The 20,978-nt window shown below is 38.7% G+C and overlaps 1 protein-coding gene across 1 annotated transcript; it reads right to left on the reverse strand.

Moving 5' to 3' along the window:
• On the reverse strand, positions 213-2,230 carry LOC109227770. The gene is made up of 4 exons (XM_019392968.1): positions 2,169-2,230; positions 1,456-2,006; positions 1,179-1,310; positions 213-403 (listed from the first exon to the last, which is right to left on the reverse strand). The coding sequence occupies exons 1-4, from the start codon at positions 2,228-2,230 to the stop codon at positions 213-215; spliced, it is 936 nt and encodes a 311-aa protein (XP_019248513.1).

Below are 20,978 nucleotides of genomic sequence, written 5' to 3' on the forward strand. Positions count from 1 at the left end.
CATTTTTAATCTTTAAAATCTTAAACGATTACACACAAAATTCTGTTAACTTGAACACATTAACAATTATTTTGAAATACTATCCTAACTACATGATTTTTTTTGGGTGCATTCTTGCAAGATCTTTTGTTATGCCCTTCACCTCCACAGTTTCCACATGACACCTTGTACTTCTTTGACTTTAGTTCATCATATGTTTTGTATCTTTCCTTTTAAGGTCTTCCTGGCTGCTTTTTCTCTCCCGTAGGTGGATTTACTACTTCATTAGATATATGTTGTGGCACACTCCATTTGCTTTCATCAGGAAGGGGATTTACTGGTATTTCATATGTACGCAGTAGGCTCTCCCTTGTGTAATACAGAGAGCAATAGTTTTCGTATCCTTTATTCTTGTCCCTTAAAGCTGCCAAAGCATGCGCACATGGAAGTTCATCAAGTTGGAACTGGCCACAAGTACATTTTTTGCTTTCAAGACACACAATGTACCGCTTTACACCATCTATCACAGTATGGATATGACCTGTTGAAGCCCTCACCTACAATTACATAACAAATAGAAAGAAAAATATTTACAATCATAAAAATAGATTATCAACAATTTATCTACAACTTATCTTCAATTTATCTACAAATGTTCTACCATCTACAAATTAACTACAACTTGTCTACAATTTATCTACAATCTGGAAACGCTGTATATTAAAATATTATTTTTTTGCACAAAATAAACAGATCTTACCCTATGTTTCTGAGATAATGTACTATTTTTCTCCAATTCTTTATTGAATTTGTACCCAAGGTATGTGAAAGTACCCTTTGCCTTCAACAACTTCTCTTTCGTCTAATGTTCAAGAAGTGTCCTCATATACTCTAATAGGTCAAATATTGGCAGCTCTCTTGCATATTTTGTTACAGCATTCAACGACTCTGCAATGTTTGATGTCATAGTCCAAGTTCTATTCACCGTTGTATGTACTCTTGACCATCTGTGATAGCTAATATCATAGAAGTATGATTTAACACGAGGGTCTATCTCTTCAATCTTCGACATCCTTTCATTAAATTCATCAAGAGTGTATGACCCTTATTGAACTTTGCCCTTATATTTGTCCAAATATGCCACACGCAAGAGTAGTGTGGCACGCCCGGATGGACAATTGATGTTGCCTTCAGGATACTCTCATTCCTATCTGAAACAACACACATTGAAGTTCTTTCACCATATGCTTGCTTGAATTGCTCAAAAAACCACTTCCACGATGCGTCGTTTTCCGAATCAACCACAGCATATGCCAAAGGCAATATTGTACCTACATTATTAGTAAAAAAATAATTAACTGGCAGCTTTGAAAATGCATATAAAAACACAAATACATATAAACTACAATATATTTACAAAGAATCTACAATGTATATACAATTTATAAACTGCCTACAAAATAACTACAATTTTACCTGTTGTATCCATTGTGCTTGCTGTTAGCATAATTCCCCTGTAGGCTGTCTTTAAGAATGTCCCATCAACCACGACTACTGGTCTACAATATTCCCAACCACTTATTGATGTACAAAGAGCAACAAATGCATATAAGAAGCACTCATCTGTTGTCTTCTTCAATTTAACAACTGAACCAGGATACGTCTTCTTAAGAATATAAAAATATTTTGGTAATTTGCTGTAGGAGTCAGCCGGATGACCTCTCAATAACTGTAAAGCCTTTTCCTTTGCCCTCCATGCTTGCATGTAGCTTAGGTTCACTCCGTGTTGGGACACCATGTCTGTTTGTATGTCCTTCGCTGTGTAAACTGTCTTAGGATCATAATACTTTGGCATGACCATGCTACCAACTACAACTGCAGTACGTTTGCGCTGTATGAATGTATCGTCCAATGAGGTGCATATGTGTTGTCGATTGAAACTCCTGATCTTGAACATTGCAGAATCATTAATTGATGTTTCCTTGAAGTGCCAATTACAGTTTTCTGCAACGCATATAAGCCAGTAGCTACAAAAAAAATACATTTATAATATAGGTTATCAATGTAGATTTAACAAAAGGATTGCTTTAACATAAAGTAACACACTATACAATATAACTACTTTTCATCTACATATCACAAGCAAAATACTGTTTATAAAGGTCTTGTCACAATTAATATCTTCATACCTTCTATGGCTAGATCTTTTAACCCTAAATTGGAACTTGTGCATGACAGAATAGTGCCTCATTGCAGTTGCAAATGTTGTCTTGATACACTTGTCCTTCTTCGATAATACTTTGTGTATCTTCAGTTATTATTTCACTTTGATATTCCTCTATTACAGGAGAGGCTGGCATATCAAGTAACTGTATTGTCCTAGACAAACCTGCATGAAAATAAAGATAAACAGTGTCATTACAGTTTTGTAGAATCTTTTTAGATAAATTGTAGATGAATAGAAAATTCTGTAGTCAATTTTTTTTCAACATGGATTGTAGCTTAATTGTAGTATAAAGGCAGAATGGCCTAAATGGCACCTATATTTGTGCCACTTTGTCATGCCGGTCCTTCTACTTTACTTTTTTTCATCCAGACACTTCAACTTGTTCAAAATCTATATTTTAAACCCCTCTGACCATTGACCAAGCACATGTGACAAAATAATGGTTGAGCTGGACAAAGTGAGTGTAATTCACGCGAATAATGAGCGTGAATATGAACATTTGAACAAGAAATTATTAAAATAAGAAAAAAAGTCATTAAAATAAGTAAAAAAGAAAAGAAAAAAACAAAAGATATATGTCTCTTTTTGTTCCTCCCTCCCCCCCTCCCCCCTCCCCCCACGCTTCTTCTTCTTCTTCCACACTGTACTCCCCCCCCCCCCCAACAACACTCCCACTGTACTCCCCCCCCCCCCCAACAACACTCTCCTCCCTTTGTTCCCCAGTACGCTCTCGTCCACGCCCCCCCCCCCCACACCCACACAAAAACTCCTCCCTTTTCGTTCCCCCCGTACGCTTCTCCCCTCCTACTTTTCATCGCTGATATGCTCTGGAATTTATACTTGCTTCTTCTTTTTCAAAGAAGTTGCATTTTGCATAGGGATGCAACAATGGTTGCAGTGGATGATCCAGTAACTGAAGGTCCAGATCCAAAGTCCAAAGAGATTGGTAGAGCGCAAGGCATGTACATAAATTCACAGTTAGATGATAAGGGACTGCACTTGATGTTTTCTGTTATTTTCACTGATGGAGAATTCAAAGGGAGTACTTTGGAGATTCAAGGTGCTGATCTTTTTGCAATGAAGGAGAGGGAAATCTCAATTGTTTCAGGGACTGGTTTTTTTATGATTTGTTAAAGGTTATGGCATTATGACAACTCACTTTATTGATATTCCTAATCTCAGAGCCATTCTTAAGCTTCATGTTACTGTCAAGCACTATTGACGTTTACTAGTTCTATTTATTGGTAGTTTTGTGGGTCCTATCCTAAGTTAAAGTTGCTTCATGATTCAATTTACAATTCGAATTGTAATGTCTAGGTTGATAGATTTCATGAAGAATTTATGATGTTGGAAGGTTTTTTTTAGGCAACTATTTTCTGAAAACTATTTGGTGATGTACGCTTCTCCCTTCCACAGCTTCTTCTTTCTCCCCTCCACCTTCTGGTTGCGAATGGAGAAGGGGTATGAGATGGACAAGGAAGAAGAACTCTGTGAATTTGAGGGAAGAGAGATGAGGTTGAGGTATTGATTTTCTTTTTCTTTTTCTTTAAGGAAATAGTATATAATAAGTGTTTTTAGTAGATAAAATATAAAAAATAACATGGAATATGATGTGTCATCCACGTCAAGCAAGTGAGATACACACACGGTCAGAGGGGTTTAAAATATAGATTTTGAACAAGTTGAAGTGTCTGGATAAAAAAAAGTAAAGTAGGAGGACCGGCATGACAAAGTGACACAAGTATAGGTGCCACTTAGGCCATTCTGCCTAGTATAAATGTAGTAATGGTGTTGATAAGCATGAAAACAATATTGCTTTATACATCCTAAAATTAATTTGTAGTTTATTTGTAGATAAATGTAGGAATTTTGTAGATATTATCGTAAAAACAGACTTCCATAGCATTTGAAACATAACAAACCTGCACTTGTGTTCTCATTTGTAATAGCCAATTCCATATTGAAATCTCGTACATTATGAGTAACAGATACGATCCTAAGTTTTTATTCTCCTTTTTTGTCTCCATATACACACTAACCCCCATATTGTTCCTAATCTCCATTGGAGGACAATTCTTATTCACAATGTATTTGATTTCTATAATTTTTTCCGAAGTATCAATAATTAATTGCTATGCAATTGTAGAAATCAACACACTGTAACTTGCATCCTCATCCTGCACAGTGCCATCAACTTGAAAATCTCTAAATCTGCCATAGCTATCCCAATTGACATTAAAATGTAGCATGATTGGGATTTTGGACATGATTGCGTGTCGTTGCTGAGGTATTCTTCAATATTTTGTCGCTTTTTTGATTTTTTGGATTGACAGAAAAAGACGAAGAACAGAATTTGACAGAAAAAGACGAAGAACAGAGCTTCAGAGATTTGTAGAACTGATTTCTACAAGTTGAAATTGAGCTTCTGATTTCGACGAACTGAGAATTTGAGCTTCTGATTTCTGATTTCGATGAACTGAGAATGTGAGAATATCGAAGAACAAAATTTGATTATAAGTTGAAGATAAAGGATTTTCGTGATATGATTTGATCTGATTTATGTCAGATATTTTAAGAATATTCTTTTCCTGAATTTTAGCTCGAAAAATTAGGAAGATTCAGCTACTATTAATTAGTATTTAATGATTGGTATAATAACTGTAGAAAAAATATGGACAGGGCGGGTAAATTAGAAACTGTGCACATTTTGGATAATAAAGTTTCATATATGGTATAGGAAGGAAAAAAATCTCTTCTACTTTCTTGCTCCTTGAGGCCCAAAAAGAAACAAAAACTCAATAATAAGACACTATGAAAGAAATAGCAAGCAAGCACACTCATATTAACTTTGTTATAAAGAGAACCAACAAAAAGTGTAAAGTCTTGCACCATCAAAGTTTTATAACCAAAGCAATGAAAAGCTCATCAACTATTTTAGTTATTATATACACTTTTCTTATATTATGACACTATTAAGAATGCCCTTTTTTCTGTAATGCGACACAATATATAGAAAATAGCATTTTATTTTATTTTATTTATTAAATCGACGGACTACGTGCCCAAATTTGTAAAAAATTGTGTTTCCTACAACGTCTTTTGGAATATTGAACAGGACAGTAGTACAATGATAAATGGTTTTTTATCTCGAATGTTAGAAACATGTCTATTTGCTAACCATTAATAATAGATGTACGAAATTATGTGTGACACTTCAATCCCTTTGGAACTTATACCAACATTATGAATGTTTATTGAAAAAACAAGATTCATGAGAAGAATTACCCTGTTCATGACTTATAGTTGGCGTCCATTGTTCATGCGCTTAAGATTTGGAGACACTATATTTATGGCGAGTCGTGTGAGGTATTCACGGATCATCGAAGCTTGCAGTACTTGTTCAAACAAAGGGATCTCAATTTGGGCATATGAGGTGGTTGAAGCTATTGAAAGACTGTGATATCACTATCTTATATCATTACGGAAAGGCCAACGTGGTGGCCGATGCCTTGAGTAGAAATACAGTGAGTTTGGGCAGCCCTGCATACATTCCAGTTGGTGAGAGACCGCTTGCATCAGATATTCAGGTTTTGGCCAATCAGTTTGCGAGGCTGGATGTTTCAAAGTCCAGTCGTGTTCTAGCTTGTACAGTCCCTCAATCTTCCTTGTTTGAGCGCATCAGGGAGCGACAATATGATGAACCTCATTTGCTTATCCTTAGGGACACAGTGCGACACGGTGGTGCCAAGTAGGTTATTGTTGGAGATGACGGAGTTTTTAGGATGCAAGGTCGTATTTGTGTGCCCAATGTAGACAGACCTCGTGAATTGATTCTTGAGGAGGCCCACGGTTCCCCGTATTCTATTCATTCATCTGCCGCCAAAATGTATCAGGACTTGCGACAACATTATTAGTGGAGGAGGATGAAGATGGATATAGTTTCATATGTAGCTCCGTGTCTAAATTTTCACAAGTAAAGTATGAGCATCAGAGCAGGTGGTTTGCTTCAGAAGTTAGAGATTCCTGAGTGGATGTGGGAGTGTATGACTATGAATTTCATTATTGGGCTTCCACAGACTTGAAAAAAGTTCGATGCGGTATGGGTCATTGTGGACAAGGTGATCAAGTCAGCGCATTTCATTCCTGTGGCAGTTACCTATTCTTCTGAGCGGTTAGCTGAGATCTACATCCACGAGATCGTCCATCTTCACGGTGTGCCAGTGTCTATCATTTCTGATCGAGGTATGCAGTACACCTCGCACTTCTGAAGGGTAGTACAACGTGAGTTGAGCACGCAGGTTGAGTTGAGCATAACATTTAATCCTCATACCGACAGATAGCCCGAGCGCACTATTTAGGTACTAGAGGATATGCTCCGCGCTTGTGTTATAGGTTTCGAGAGGTTTGTGGGATCAGTTCTTGCCACTTGTGGAGTATGCCTACAACAACAGCCACCAGTCGAGCATTCAGATGGCTCCCTATAAGGCATTATATGGGTGGCTTTGCCGATCACCAGTTCGATAGTTCGAGCCGGGAGAGGCTCGGTTGTTGGGTACAGGTTTGGTACAAGATGCCTTGGATAAGGTCAAGATTATTCAGGATTGACTTCGCACAGCTCAGTCTAGGCAGAAGAGTTATCACGAACGTAGAGTTCGTTATGTTGTATTCATGGTCGGAGAGAGGGTATTGCTCCGGGTTTCACCCATGAAGGGTGTGATGAGGTTCGAAAAGAAAGGCTATTTGAGCACTAGGTATATCAGTCATTTTAAGATTCTTTAGAGAGTGGGTGAGGTGGCTTACAAGCTCGCATTGCTACCTAGTCTGTCAGCAATCCATTCAATGTTCCATGTTTCCATGCTCCGAAAGTATCACGGTGATCTGTCCCATTTGCTAGATTTCAGTTCAGTCCAGTTGGAGAAGGATTTGACTTAAGAGGACGAGCCGGTGGCTATTTTAGCGCGGCAAGTTCCTCAGTTGAGGGAAAAGAGTTATCCTTCAGTTTGAGTTCAATGGAGAGGTCAGCCCGTCGAGGCAGCTACTTGGGATTCTGAGTCGGACATGCGGAGTAGATATCCATACCTTTTCACCAGTCCAAGTACTTTTCTATGTCCATTGGAGGATGAACGGTTGTTTTAGAGGTGTAGAATGTGATGACCCGATAGGTCATCTAGAATTTTAAACCTAAATTTTGTATTTCGAAGCCTCCAATAGCATCTTTAAGCTTTTCTCGACTTACGTGCATAATCCGAGTGTTTTTCCGAAAGGCTTTTATGTTCAAAATTGATAAAATATGAAATTTTACCTTCAAAATCTATTTGAGTAGACTTCAGTCAATGTATTGACTAAACGTACCCGGATCTGTGTTTTGACGGTCCCGCTGGTTCCGTATCTTGATTTGGACTTGGCATATGTCCGTAGTCGAATTCGGAGGTCCCTAGATCGATTTATCTCTTATTGTCGAAAATTTGAAATTTGAATGCTTAATGAATCTAAATGTTTGGCCAATATATGACTTTGTTGATACCGGGTCCGTATTTTGGTTTTGGAACCCGGCAAAGGTCTGATACTATATTTATGACTTTTCTATCAAATTTGGTGAAAAACGGAGTTAGTTTCATGTGACTCAGACGCCCGGTTGTTAAAATAGTAATTTCAAAGTTTTCTTGAAAATTTCATGTGATTTGGTGTCCGATTCATAGTTCTAGGTGTTATTATGGCGATTTGATCGCGCGAGCGAGTTCGTATGATGTTTTTGGACTTATGTGCATGTGTGGTTTGGAGCCCCAAAGGCTCAGGTGAGTTTCGGGTAGGCTACGGAGTGAGATTAGACTTAGAATCATAGCTGGGGGTCCTCGCATTTGCGATGCAAAGTTCGCAATTGCAAACTTGACAATTCCGCTTTTGAAAAGGCAGAGTCGCAATTGCGACTCAGCACTGTTTTGAGGATCTTTGCATTTGCGAAGAAAAGTCCGCATTTGCGAGGGTATCAGGGTTCAGATTTTCGACCATTTTATTGCAATTGCGGTCATTGGGATTCAGAGAGGAGTTCGCAATTGCAACCTCTTTATTGCAATTGCGATGTTTGAAATTACGAACAAGATATTGCAATTGCAACATCTGTAGCTGGGTAAAAGTTGAGTTAGACGGGATTTGTCACGACCCAAACCGATGAGACACAACGGGCACCCGGTACCTTACTCAACCGAGTACCAACATAACGTATCTCTCATATTAATCTATCATAGTTAAATGAACCGGAGTAAAGCATGAGGGAATATAAACTTATACATATGAAGTACGGGCCTATAAGGCCGGTATGATTTTTTTTGGTATACTCGAAACATAGGCCAACAAGGCCATACCTAACATCTGTCTACAAGCCTCTAAGAATACATAATATCATAATGGTCGGGATAGGGTCCCGCCATACCAATAAAAACATGTACTAATCATACTGACCAAAGAAGCAACTCCGGAGAAAACGAAGCACACCAACACCTTCCGCTGAACCGATAGCCTACTTGAAGGAGTCTCGACCTGTCTATCAAGACTTGCGGGCATGAAACACAACGTCCCCAAGCAAAAGGGACGTCAGTACAAATCATGTACCGAGTATGTAAGGAATGAAAATCAGTAACTAGTAGACATGAGAGAAACATGAAGTAAAAGACTCAACAGGTATATCTGATTAACTCTATGAATCATTTAATATTATAATGTCGTTCATATGCGTATAATTATCATACCATGCATGGGTATATGCGTTTATAACATCATCAAGCCTCTGAGGGCAACCCACCATATCATCTCAGCCACTATGGGCAAATCATCAACGTATACCAGCTGATCAGGTGGTGGTGCGTATATAACGCTGTAACCTTTTCTCATATCCCATACACATATAATATACATATATACGCATATATAATGTCATCTAGTCATTGGTCAATGTAAATGAATGCAATGCATGAGAAGTACGCCAATAAAATCTTTCGGAATGTCATAAGACCATTATGCCTTGACTAGTATCATGAAGTAAACTTTTTTTTTAACTTACGTATTTTTCTCAGACCCATGAACTGATGATAGAATAATATGACACATGGGGAATCAAGAACATAAGCATCTCTAATATTTCTATGAATAGAGTCATGTATAGAAATTGTGCATTTGCACGTTTCGTTTGTGTCGTATGGAGCATGCCAAAAGAAAGAAGGGACATCCTTAACATACCTGAGCCGATTCTCTTAACAATCCCTCTAACACCTGTCTATTGCGAAAAAGGTGTAACGACGGATAGAAGTAAGGAAAATATAATATGATATTCTTGAGAAAGATTGCACCGTATTTGTGACGACCCAACCCGTCGTCACGTGTGTTACAGCCCCGTTTCCCCCATTTTCCATTCTTTATAGTATTTGATGTGTTAGAGTTTATTTGGATGGGTTCTAGAAGGAAATGAGACACTTAGTCTCTTTAACGAAGGATGTTTTGGAAAAGTCAACCGGACATTGACTTTTTTATGTTAGAGGGCTCGGATATGAATTCTAATGATTTGGTTAGCTTCGGGGGATGATTTGTGACTTAGAAGTGTGATCAAAAGTTATTTTGGAGGTCCGGAGTAGAATTAGGCTTGAATTGGCAAAGTCAGAATTTTGGCGAATTCCGGTCGATAGGTGAGATTTTGATCCGAGGGTCGGAATGGAATTCCGAGAGTTTCAGTAGCTCCGTTAGGTGATTTGGGAGGTTTGTGCAAAATATCAGGTCATTCGGAGGTGTTTTGGTAGGGTTTTTGATCGAATGCGTGTTTCGAAAGTTTTGGAAGAACTTAGGCTTGAATTCGATGAGAAATGATGGTTTTAGTGTTGTTTGAGGTATTTTGATGATTGGAGCAAGTTTGAATAAGGCATTGGATCATGTTTGTGTTTTTGGTTAAGGTCCCGGGGGCCTCGGGGTGATTTCGGATGGCTAACTGTGAGCACGTGATTTTTGCCTCGCTTGAATTACTCCTATAAAATTCATAAAATTAGTATTTTTCCTTTTATTATTTGATTTTTAGTACTTAATTGCATGATTTTGTGTTTGTTTGCATTTTGTATAATTCATAAAAATACAAAAATAGCACATTTGCATTTAGGATTTAATTTTACATTTTTTCTTAGACTAATTAGTAATTAGGCTTGTACAAAATATAAAAATCATAAAGAAACTTTGATTTGTTTTGTTTGATTTTAATTTTAGTTTTAGGTTTATTAATTTCCTTAAAGTGACGTTAGTTTAATTGTAGTTTAACTTGGTAGGTTGAATTAATTTTTTAGGTTTAGTTTTTGTTTGGTTTTTAAAGTTGAAACAATAAATATATAAAAAGATAAATGAAAAGAACTGAAAGAAAAGAGAAACAAAATCACGCTGGCCTAATATTGGACCAGTGCTAAATGGCAGCCCAAATTGGACCAAAACCCCTCCCCATATCCGGTCAAATTCAAGCCCAAATGACACCTACCCGGTCCAGCTTTTGTTATGCCTAAACGACGTCGTTTCATGGAAAATTAATCTAGGCCATCCATCCCTCATAATCCGACGGCCCTGAATTAATCTTGAATTTTAATAAAACTGTCTTAAAATTTGGAAAACCCTAGAGACCAAATCATCCTCCTCGTACAGTTACTCCGCTACCGCCCCTCCGCCGTAAGCCGCCGGTCGGAAATCGCCTCCGCCGGCGGCGATCACCAAAACTTGTCCAAATTTACACCACTACCCCATCTCAACCTCCCCATGCCAAATCCAACCTTACGTTCCCTCAAATCCAAGCCAAACTCTTCGAATATTGAAACGAAGATTCCGGCCAAACCCTAAACACCTCCAAACGATACCAAATTCATACCAAGGCGTCTCCTCCACTCCCACATCACGAATCCACACTCCTTTCTCTTCAAATGTTCCCCAAAATTCTCGAATATCAAATCCAAAATCCGGAACCTGAGCGGGCATGTTTTCTTCTCCGTTTCTCCACGAGTTTTAGGCACAGTTTCTCCACGAGCTAATATTTTTTGACTGTTCTTGACAAAGAATGGTTGATTAATATCATCTCGAGGTTGAAATTGGAAAGGCAGTCGTTGTTCTAGTTTAATATTGGTAATCTGTTCATTCATCCCTTTTGTTGATATGCCTTAATTTTGTTTGCCCAGTTTCCTTAGATATGTTGTTTAAGCTTTCGATATTTTCCTCTCCTTGTTCATAGCTTGGTTCTGTCTGTTGAGCAATGTTTAACTGATATTTCAAATCTGACTCTAGCAGTTAATTCAAGTCTAAATTAGGTTTAGTTAGATTTTTGTATTCCAATTTTTGGTTTTGGTTTTGATTGGAATTCGTTTGGTTATTACTGAAATATTCCAAGCTCTCTGAAAGTTAACCATGGTCATTTCTTGACCAATTTAAGGGGTTGGGGTTAGTTGACATATGTTAGTAATTCTAAGGGGCAATTCAGGGGTAGCATAGGTTTTTTAATTAGAGAATCCTTTAGAATCTACCTGAGAAATCCCCAGAAGCTTCTAGTAGGGGGTCTAATAGTAAATAATGGGTCTAACTTGACCAACAAGCTAATAATTGAGGGGCTAACTAGTTAAAACTGAAAATCTGGAGATGCCTTAGCATTTGCCTATAAAAAGGCAGTCTCCCCTGCCTTACAGATTAAGTTTTAGAGATCCAACAATGAAATTCAAAAATTCAAATCCTAGAGCTTAGAAAAGTCTGAAAACTTCAAAATTCAGATCAAAAACCACTAAAAAAACTACTAAAAATTCAAAAAAAATCCTGTAGAAGTACAGAGATATATGAAAGCTAGGTCCTAGAGAGAAATTCCAGAAAAATTAAAAAAAAAAAGCTTCAAAGTCCACAAATCTACTGTTCTACTCAGTTTCAGCAGTTGAAATTCATTTTCAAGCCCTGAAATTGTTCACAACTCATCTATTGAAGATCACTTTGAATCATCACCTGTTAGTTTTAAGTTCAGCTCGGTTTGGTTGATTGAAGTTTGGGGCTTAAATTTGAAAAGTCTCCTGCATTCTATTCCTACTCCTGGTTTTGTTTTGGATCTGCTCATTCTCTGCTGATTCGCACCTGCTATTCTGCTGATTGTTGGCTGATCTTCAACCTTTAATTTGCTTCAATTTCCAGGTACTGTTTCAGCCTCATATGACATGTGAAATTTGAGCAAAGTGCGAACAATATTGGAAGAAATGATGATATACAATCTGTTTTCATGAATACATTTGTACATTAGTTTAGTTTAAGCTGTAAATGCATCTTGTAGTTGTGTTTATTTGAACAATCATCATTTGTATTAATTGGACTGTATGAACTCTTTTTTTCAGCATTGTATAAGTATAATATTAGCTATAGTTTAGTTGATTCCATTTGGTTATTACGTTAATTTGAAGCTTAAGCTAAACCAGGTGTTGATTAGGAGTGGAATTCAAAATTAGCATGTATAGTCATACTGATACCAGATCAAACAAATCCTGCAGTTAAAACAGTGGGATATTTTACAGCAATGGTTAGAAATAAAACTTAGAAATCGAGAGTTTCAGCAATTGTTTCTAGATTCCAGGACGTTAATAGGTCTGTTTAGAATATATTACTTGAGATTTAATGGGTTTTTTTTTTCAAATTCCAGGTTAATTATGTTAGTTATCGATAGACAAATAGTTTGAAACAGTGCAAGCCATATACGTTTGGATTCCGTGCAGTAATATAATGCATTTTATTGCCATGATAGTTTGAATTAGTTTTACAAGCCATAACTAGAGTTCTAGTTGTCAAATTAATGCATTTCTGTCCCTTATTATTATTGAAAGCTCCAGTAGACTCCTTCCGATACAATTCATGAATCAGCTGACCAAAAAATGAGCATAAAGTCTAGACTCAATTGTAAACGTGCATGCCACTATTGTTTTCGCCTATTTGTGATTTGATTTGACAGTAAACTTGTTTGAATTGAAAAATCGAATTTCTGACTTCCCATTCACTTTGATTGGTGTTATTGCCTGGACAATTCGAGCCGTAAAAAACTGAGTTTAACGTTGGCCCAATAAGCTTTAATATTATTAGATCACCAAACCAACTCATTTCACCAAGTTAGGATCCTATGGGGATTTGATCCTCAGTCCCAGCTCCCGTATGCCTTCATTTTGGGCTTGCTCTAAGGCTCTAGCTTTGAACAAGTCTTACAAACAAAGTCAAGTGGACTTTCCTTTCCTTTGGGTTAGCTTCGAGACCCGATATGCTGGGAATTTGAGTTCATTATCGAAGTCATTTATTTTAAAGATTTGAAATATAAATTTGGGCCCTTCAAGTTAAGTAGCGAATTCGAATTAAAGGGATCTTCAATAATGGAGATCTTTTTGTTTGAATTCGGACTTGATCTTGTAGCCCGAGTCTCTTTGGATACTCTTCATAATAATTGAATCACAATGCTAATTAATTAGGTCTTTTAGAGACATTCTTTAATAGAGAATAATAGTCCCTTTAGGATGGCCTTTTAAAATAACTTGAGGAGCGTCGCGACAAATAAAATTATAAACTGCGTGGCCTTCTTTAATTACTTCATTTAAAATATTTAGAACCTGGGACATGCCATTTAGCGAATGATCATGGCCTCCCGCAAAGGTAATAACACGCTAGTCGCTTTAGGCGCGTTCTTTAATAATTTTACCTTCCTAAATTCGGGTGTGCATTTCATGTGACCCAAATCCAAATCCCAAAACGTTGAATAAAAGGTGCCGAGGATCCGGGTGCATTTCATGTGACGTGATCCAAAAACATGTTTTAAACGACGTTTAATTTCTTAAAAATTTAATTAAAAGCGGTAAATAATTTCAAAATTGCACTATAGGATGACATGTATAAAAATTAGATTTTTAGCCAATTATAATAGTTTAAGCGACCGTGCTAGAACCACGGGATCCGGGGGTGCCTAACACCTTCCCTCGGGTCAACAGAATACCTTACATAGAATTTCTGGTTCGCAGACTCCAATTGGGAAGTTGAAAATTTTCCTCGATTTGGGATTCAAGTTAAACTGGTGACTTGGGACACCAAAAGCCAAACCTATCCCAAGTGGCGACTCTGAAAATCGAATAAATAATCCCATTTCGAATAATGTCACTTTAAATGGAAAAACTCCCTTATACATTTATCCTTCGGGGTAGGTGTGTAAAAAAAGGAGGTGTGACAGCTCTGGCGACTCTGCTGGGGATACGAACCCAGAATTTCGATTCAGGGTTCAAGAATTCGAGTTTAGTATAATTGTTATATTTGGTTTTATCTGATTTTTCTACATGTTCCATGCTATATGTGCTAAATGTTTTACCGCTTTGATATTTGTTGAATTGTATATAAACTGTTACGAATCCCTTCCTCTCTCTGAGTCTTCTAGATCATGGAGACGGGTGCACTTCGTGTAGCTTCTCTTCTATTTAGAGTCTTTTCCCATGTAGAACGAGGTTTGGATAAGTTGCTAAGCCGGCGGAGCTTCTGTATCCCCGGTACGCTGCCTCCCCCTCGGCTCGAGTTGTCCGCTCGGGTAAGCCAGGTCTAGACCAATAAACCTAGGGTTTAAACCTAGAAAAATAAAACCTCATTCCGGATCCCTAGTAGGACGTTTGTTTGCATCATGTGCATTTGACTTAGGGGATTCAACACAGGGGTTGGGTCCGTCTAGGACAGGTGACCTGAAATAAAATGACCATCCTGATGCATCTTACGTGCTACTTGCGCATTTATTTGCTCGGCATTGCATGTTGACCGGCTTGTACATAATGAGAGAAAATTGAGAAAACTAGCAGTGTTGGGACTAAGTGAGGGTGACTAATTGTTTTGAAAAAACCAATGCCCAAATAGTACCGAAATGCTGCCGAATTTTTGAAAAAAATGAAAAGGAAAAATATTTAAAAAAATAGAAAAATTGTTGTTCAAAATATAGTTGATTTTGGCAATCTGACCGAACTACGCGGGTTTGATTCTCATAGGATGTGAGATACGTAGGCAACCTCATCGGTTCCGACCCCAATTTTCAAAAAATCCAAAAAATATTTTCGTTCAGTTCTTTCTTTAGAAATCTTTCCTTAGAAAATTCAAAAAAAAAAAAGAAGTTTTTTAAACTCAAAAATGGTTTCTTTCTTTCTAATGTCTTTCATGAATAAAAAGAAAAATCAATAAAAATCAAAATCCAAAAATACAGGTTTCCTTCATTTTGAAGTATTTTGCCAAAAATCCAAAAAAAATCAGAAACAAAAATCCAAAAATACTCTTTTCTTCTTTAGAAGTCTTTTTGTGTAAATGTCAATAAAAATTTTGAAAAATTGAAGTCCAAAAATATTTTTGCTTTTCCTTAGAAGTACTTTTGTAAATAAATAAAAGCTCAGAAATTCAAAATATTTTTCTTAAAGAAATTCCTCTTTGAAAAATTAAATCCAAAATAAAATCAAAAATACAATCAAAAGGGAATTTTCAGAAGTCTTTCTTTCAAAAATAAAATCAAAATCAAAATCCCAAAAAAAATTCCCTTTCTTCTTTTAAAGCACTTTTTTTTAGAAAATTCCAAAGAAAAAAAATAAAAAAAAATCAAAACTGTTTTTCTTTTGCCTTAAAGCTTTCATGGTCTGGTCTGAGTTTTATAAAAAGAAAAAAAAAAGAGATAGTATACTCAATTCCCAATCTGACCGAAGTACGCTGGTTTGATTCTCACCGGATGTGAGATACGTAGGTAACCCTCATCGGGTCCAACCTCCCTTTTGCAAAAACAGCCAATAATACCAAAATTTTAATTTTTGGTCACAAAATAAGTCGGGTGATGCCATTCTTGTTTAAAATAAGCCGAATGTCCCCAAAAGGGAGCCGGAAGGCTGTTTTTGCAAGAACAGCCACCCTGAGTCATTTTTAAATGGTTTGCGGGCACAACCTTAAAATCTCCCTCCCAGAAGTGCTGAAAGGCCGTATCTGCAAAAATTTTGAAAAATTGAGTCCGAAAATGTTTTTTGCTCAAAAATCCAAAACGTTTTCGTAAACGTCCCTCTTCCGAAAATTAAGAGGCAACTTTCAAAATCCAAAACAAAAATATAAAATATGTTTTCTTGCGTGTTAGAAAAAGAGAAAATAAATAAAAATTCAAACAAAAGTATTTCTTTTACTTCTAAAATTCCCAAAGTTCCAATAAAAAGAAAAGGAATTTTTAGAAGTCTTTCTTTCAAAAATAAAAATCAAAATATTTCCCTTAAAGCATTTCTTTCAAAAATTCCAAAAAAAAGAGAGTTAGCTTATTCACCTTATTTGCAAGAACTACGCTTGGTCTGATTCATGCGGGGTCATGATACGTAGGCAATCTCCATAGGATTCGACCGTAACCCTAAAACAAAGAAGAAAAAATACAAGGGAAGGAAATAAAAGAAAAACAAGAGAGAAAGAAACGCAAAAAGAGAAAATGAGGAATCGAGAGAAAAACCATGGAAAAAGAAAAGGGAAAAGCAGAAAATGAAAATCAGAGGGAAAAGAAAAATTAGAGAAAAATAGAAAAAATAAAGAAAAGCAAGAAAAACAAAGAGTAGAAATCAAAAGAAGAGAAAATAGAAAAAGAAAAGCCGGGATGACGCATGCAACCAATGCAAACATGTAGACATCCGTTTAACTGTATAGGTGCATCACACCCCAATGTGCGATTACCTATCTTTTACTTGTCTCAAACTAACCGTGTGTTGCGATTACCTATTGTCAATTCTAGCCTAGCTTTTAGAAACGGTGGTTGGTTGTGGTAAGCTGGCATCGCATCAATACTTTACCAGATCGAAAGGAAGTGTGGAAATGTCTACAAAAATGACTTTGCCCGCAGTTCCCATCTCTGAGGACAGCCCCATCTCGGGGATCTCGGCCTCAGAATCTGCAGCAGCTGAAGAGAACAGGATCTTACGCCTTAGGGTCATGGAGATGTGGAATGCGTGGACTAATGGAAGGGAGCCTCCAAGCGCCATCCCTGGATTTCCTGAACTATTTCCTAGATCCGGGGGTACTTCCAACGTCCCCATTAGCCACTCAAATACTCCGTTGGGATAGCCTACTATGACCGCTCACTTCATAGGAACACCTTCTGAGGTCCGCCCCCAGGTGTTCCCATCAGGAGCAGCTCCTAACATTTTTACTGATCCACCATGCTTTGCTACAACACAACCTTCACTGCCAAGGCCTGCTGTTGATCCTTCGGTTTTCACCTTCCAAAACCCTGTATTTCAGGCGGATCCTCCTCAATATCCTACATGTACTTATTCTCAGCCACCACCATATGAGCTTACACCATAAAACTCCCACAGCTCCTGAATAGGATGAGATGGCGAAGAGAATGAGGAGCCTTGAGCAGAGTTTAAAGAATATGCAAGGCTTGAGTGAGCCAAAAAGTGTTTCTTATACAGATCTGTGCATGTTCCCTCATGTACACTTGCCCTCGGGGTTTAAAACGCCCAAATTCGAAAAGTATGATGGGCATGGCGATCCCATCGCTCACTTGAAAAAGTATTGTAATCAGCTGCGTGGGGCCGGCGGCAAAGAAGAGTTGTTGATGGCTTACTTCGGAGAGAGCTTAGTAGGCATTTCCTCAGAATGGTACATGGACCAAGACATCTCACGATGGCACATTTGGGACGACCTTGCCCGAGATTTCGTAAGGCAGTTTCAATACAACATCGACATCGCACCAGACAGGAACTCTCTAGCGAATTTGAAGAGGAAGCCCTCAGAAAATTTCAGGGAATATGCTATTAAGTGGCGTGAGCAAGCGTCGAGGGTGAAACCTCCAATGGATGAAGTGGAAATGGTCACCGTATTTCTTCAGGACCAGGAAGCAAATTATTTCCAGAACATGATGTCAGCCATGGGCAAACCTTTTGCAGAGGCTATTAAGATCGGTGAGATGGTGGAGAATGGTCTGAAGACAGGTAGAATCTTGAGCCAGTCAGCCATTAGAGCAACCTCCCAAGCCATTCAAGGCGGGTCTGGAGGGATGGCCAAAGGTAAACAGAAAGAAGAAACGGTTATGGCATCATCAGGGGCAAGAAGATACCGGGCCCCTAGACCCGTCTTCTCTGAAAGAACCCCTCAACATTACTACCCTCACCATGACATGGCTTATGCTCCTCAACCGTATGCGGTCATGAATGCTCAACCCTTTGCTCGGCCGCGGCCACATGCCAATAGGAATCAACCTCCGTTCCCAAGAAATCAGCCTCCCCACCAGAACCACTATAATCCTCGTCTTCCACAGAATAACTTTCCTCCCCGTGAGCCACCCGGGAGGCAAACTTTTACCCCAATTGGTGAATCTTACTCTAGTCTATTCCTGAGACTTGTCCAAATGGGTCTACTACAGCCGGTCCCTCAGAACAGACAAAACCGGGCATCGCCTGCCTACAGAGCTGGTGTAAGGTGTGCATACCATTCAAGGGCAGAGGGCCATCACACAAATGACTGTTGGACTCTGAAACAAGCGGTGGAGAACTTAATAGAGCAAGGGAAAATTGTGTTGAAGGATGAGGATGTCCCAAATGTGACCAATAATCCGCTGCCCGCTCACAATAACGGGCCAGTAATCAGGATGATTTGTGAAGATAGGGAGTTTGATCTAGCCTTAAAGGCTATAATTGCTATCGCTAATGCAGAAAGAAAGCCAAAGGTAGCCCCGAAGCAAGAGAAAGGGGAAAAGAAGAGCAAAATCATCAAGACAGAACCAGAACAGAAAGCTGATTTGAAAAAAGGAACACAAATGTACGTACCCAAGCAAGCCTATGTGGTGCGGGGGACAATCAAACCACCTCGGCTGAGTGAGCCAGTGGTTATTGGACGCGTACCACAGAAGCCTATGACGATCCCTGCTGCGGTACCATGGAATCATCATCAGATGGTGGTTACGTACAAGGGTAAAGAGATCTTGGGTGAGCTGCTAAAAAACCCCCTTGTTGAGAAATATTCAAATGTAGAGGAGATAAACAATGCCACCAGAAGGCGTTTCCCGCCTATGAAGCCTGTGAGTGCTGAGGAAGCAGAAGTGTTCTTTCAAAAAATAAAAATGGCCGATTATGAGGTGGTACATTTGTATGAAACTTTTGTCAAGCCTAAGTACAGTAAAGAGGAAGATGATAAGGTTTTCACGGCTGAAGAAATTGAGGAAATACGTGGGGAAATGAGGAAAATGCTCTACGAAACCCACATGGTCCAGCCGGGAGAGGGCACTAGCACCGCTGAGGTGTTATACATGGGACCAAGTGCCGAGCTTCAAAACTGGAAGGCTACGCCATGCCCGATTAGGCGGGAGCCCCGGTAGACCCGTCCTGCTACTTTTTCTGCATCCCGAGTTATTCCAGGGTGTAACTCGGATGTTTCTTTTAGTTTCTTGTCTTTAAGTTCCCGAATGTGAACCCTGTTATCTTCAAAATTCCAAGAAACTCAATATTTCATCGTTCATTTTTCTTTATCCTTTCTGATTTTGCTATTTTTCTCCTTCATTTCTTCTCTTTAGCTCTAATAATGCAGCTTTAAATAACATGACATGCTGGCGGACTTCATGCCTAGATCCCAAAACGCTGTCAGATTTCGAAATAATGAATCAAGAGTCGAAATGCAAAGAAGGTAATCTTGAGGAAATAAAAAAAGAATTGGAACAATTGAAGGAAAATTGGTTCGCGGTTTGGAAAGGTCCATACATTACAACAAAAGAGTGTGCTGTACTCAGGACACATCCGGACAGTTGTACCAACAAAGAATGGCCCGCGCTTACAACAACGAAGGCGCGTCCCAAGAATTTTGAAATGGGNCGTGGAAGACTTGATAGAACAAGGAAAGATAGTGCAGAGGGATGAGGATGTCCCAAACGTGACTAATAACCCACTGCCAGCCCATAATAACGGGCCAGTAATTGGAATGATTTGCGAAGATAAAGAATTTTATCCGACGCTAAAGGCCATAATTGCCATTGCTGATGCGGAAAGAAACCCAAAGGTTGCCCCGAAGCAAGATAAAGGGGAGAAGAAGAACAAAGTCATTAAGACAGAACCAGAAAAGACAGCTGAAACAAGAACAGAAGCGATACCTCCCAAAAATGGAATTCTCTATGTCCCACGAGGCCGCCAATAAAAGCATCTGATTGTCAGCCCTCCAAAAAAATTGGAAGTGAAAACGGGAACTCAAGTGTACATACCCAAGCAAGCCTATGTGGTACGGGGGACAATTAAACCACCTTAGCTGAATGAGCCAATGGTTATTGGACGCGTACCACAGAAGCCTATGACGAACCCTAATGCGGTACCATGGAATTATCATCAGACGGTGGTTACGTACAAGGGTAAAGAGATCTTGGGAGAGCTGTTAGAAAACCCCCCATGTTGAGAAATATTCAAATTTAGAGGAGGTAAATAATGCCACCAGAAGGCGTTTCCCGCCTAAGAAGCCTGTGAGTGCTGAGGAAGCAGAAGTGTTCTTTCAAAAAATTAAAATGGCCGATTATGAGGTGGTACATTTGTATGAAACTTTTGTGAAGCCTAAGTACAGTAAAAAGGAAGATGATAAGGTTTTCACGGCTGAAGAAATTGAGGAAATACGTGGGGCAGTGAGGAAAATGCTCTACGAAACCCACATGGTCCAGCCGGGAGAGGGCAGTAGCACCGCTGAGGTGTTATACATGGGACCAAGCGCCAAGCTTCAAAACTGGAAGGCTACGCCATTCCCGATCAGGCGG

This window comes from Nicotiana attenuata, chromosome 6 (assembly GCF_001879085.1).
Source record: "Nicotiana attenuata strain UT chromosome 6, NIATTr2, whole genome shotgun sequence".
Classification (NCBI taxonomy): Eukaryota; Viridiplantae; Streptophyta; class Magnoliopsida; order Solanales; family Solanaceae; genus Nicotiana; species Nicotiana attenuata.

What these genes read in the sequence shown, in the direction of transcription:
- LOC109227770 (XM_019392968.1), bottom strand. Translation starts at nt 2,230, where the DNA reads ATGAGGCACTATTCTGTCATGCACAAGTTCCAATTTAGGGTTAAAAGA. An exon ending in AAGCACAATGGATACAACAG is followed by an intron (nt 1,311 to 1,455) that starts GTAAAATTGTAG and finishes CTAATAATGTAG; the next exon opens with GTACAATATTGCCTTTGGCA. An exon ending in TGTTTCAGATAGGAATGAGA is followed by an intron (nt 404 to 1,178) that starts GTATCCTGAAGG and finishes ATGCTTTGGCAG; the next exon opens with CTTTAAGGGACAAGAATAAA.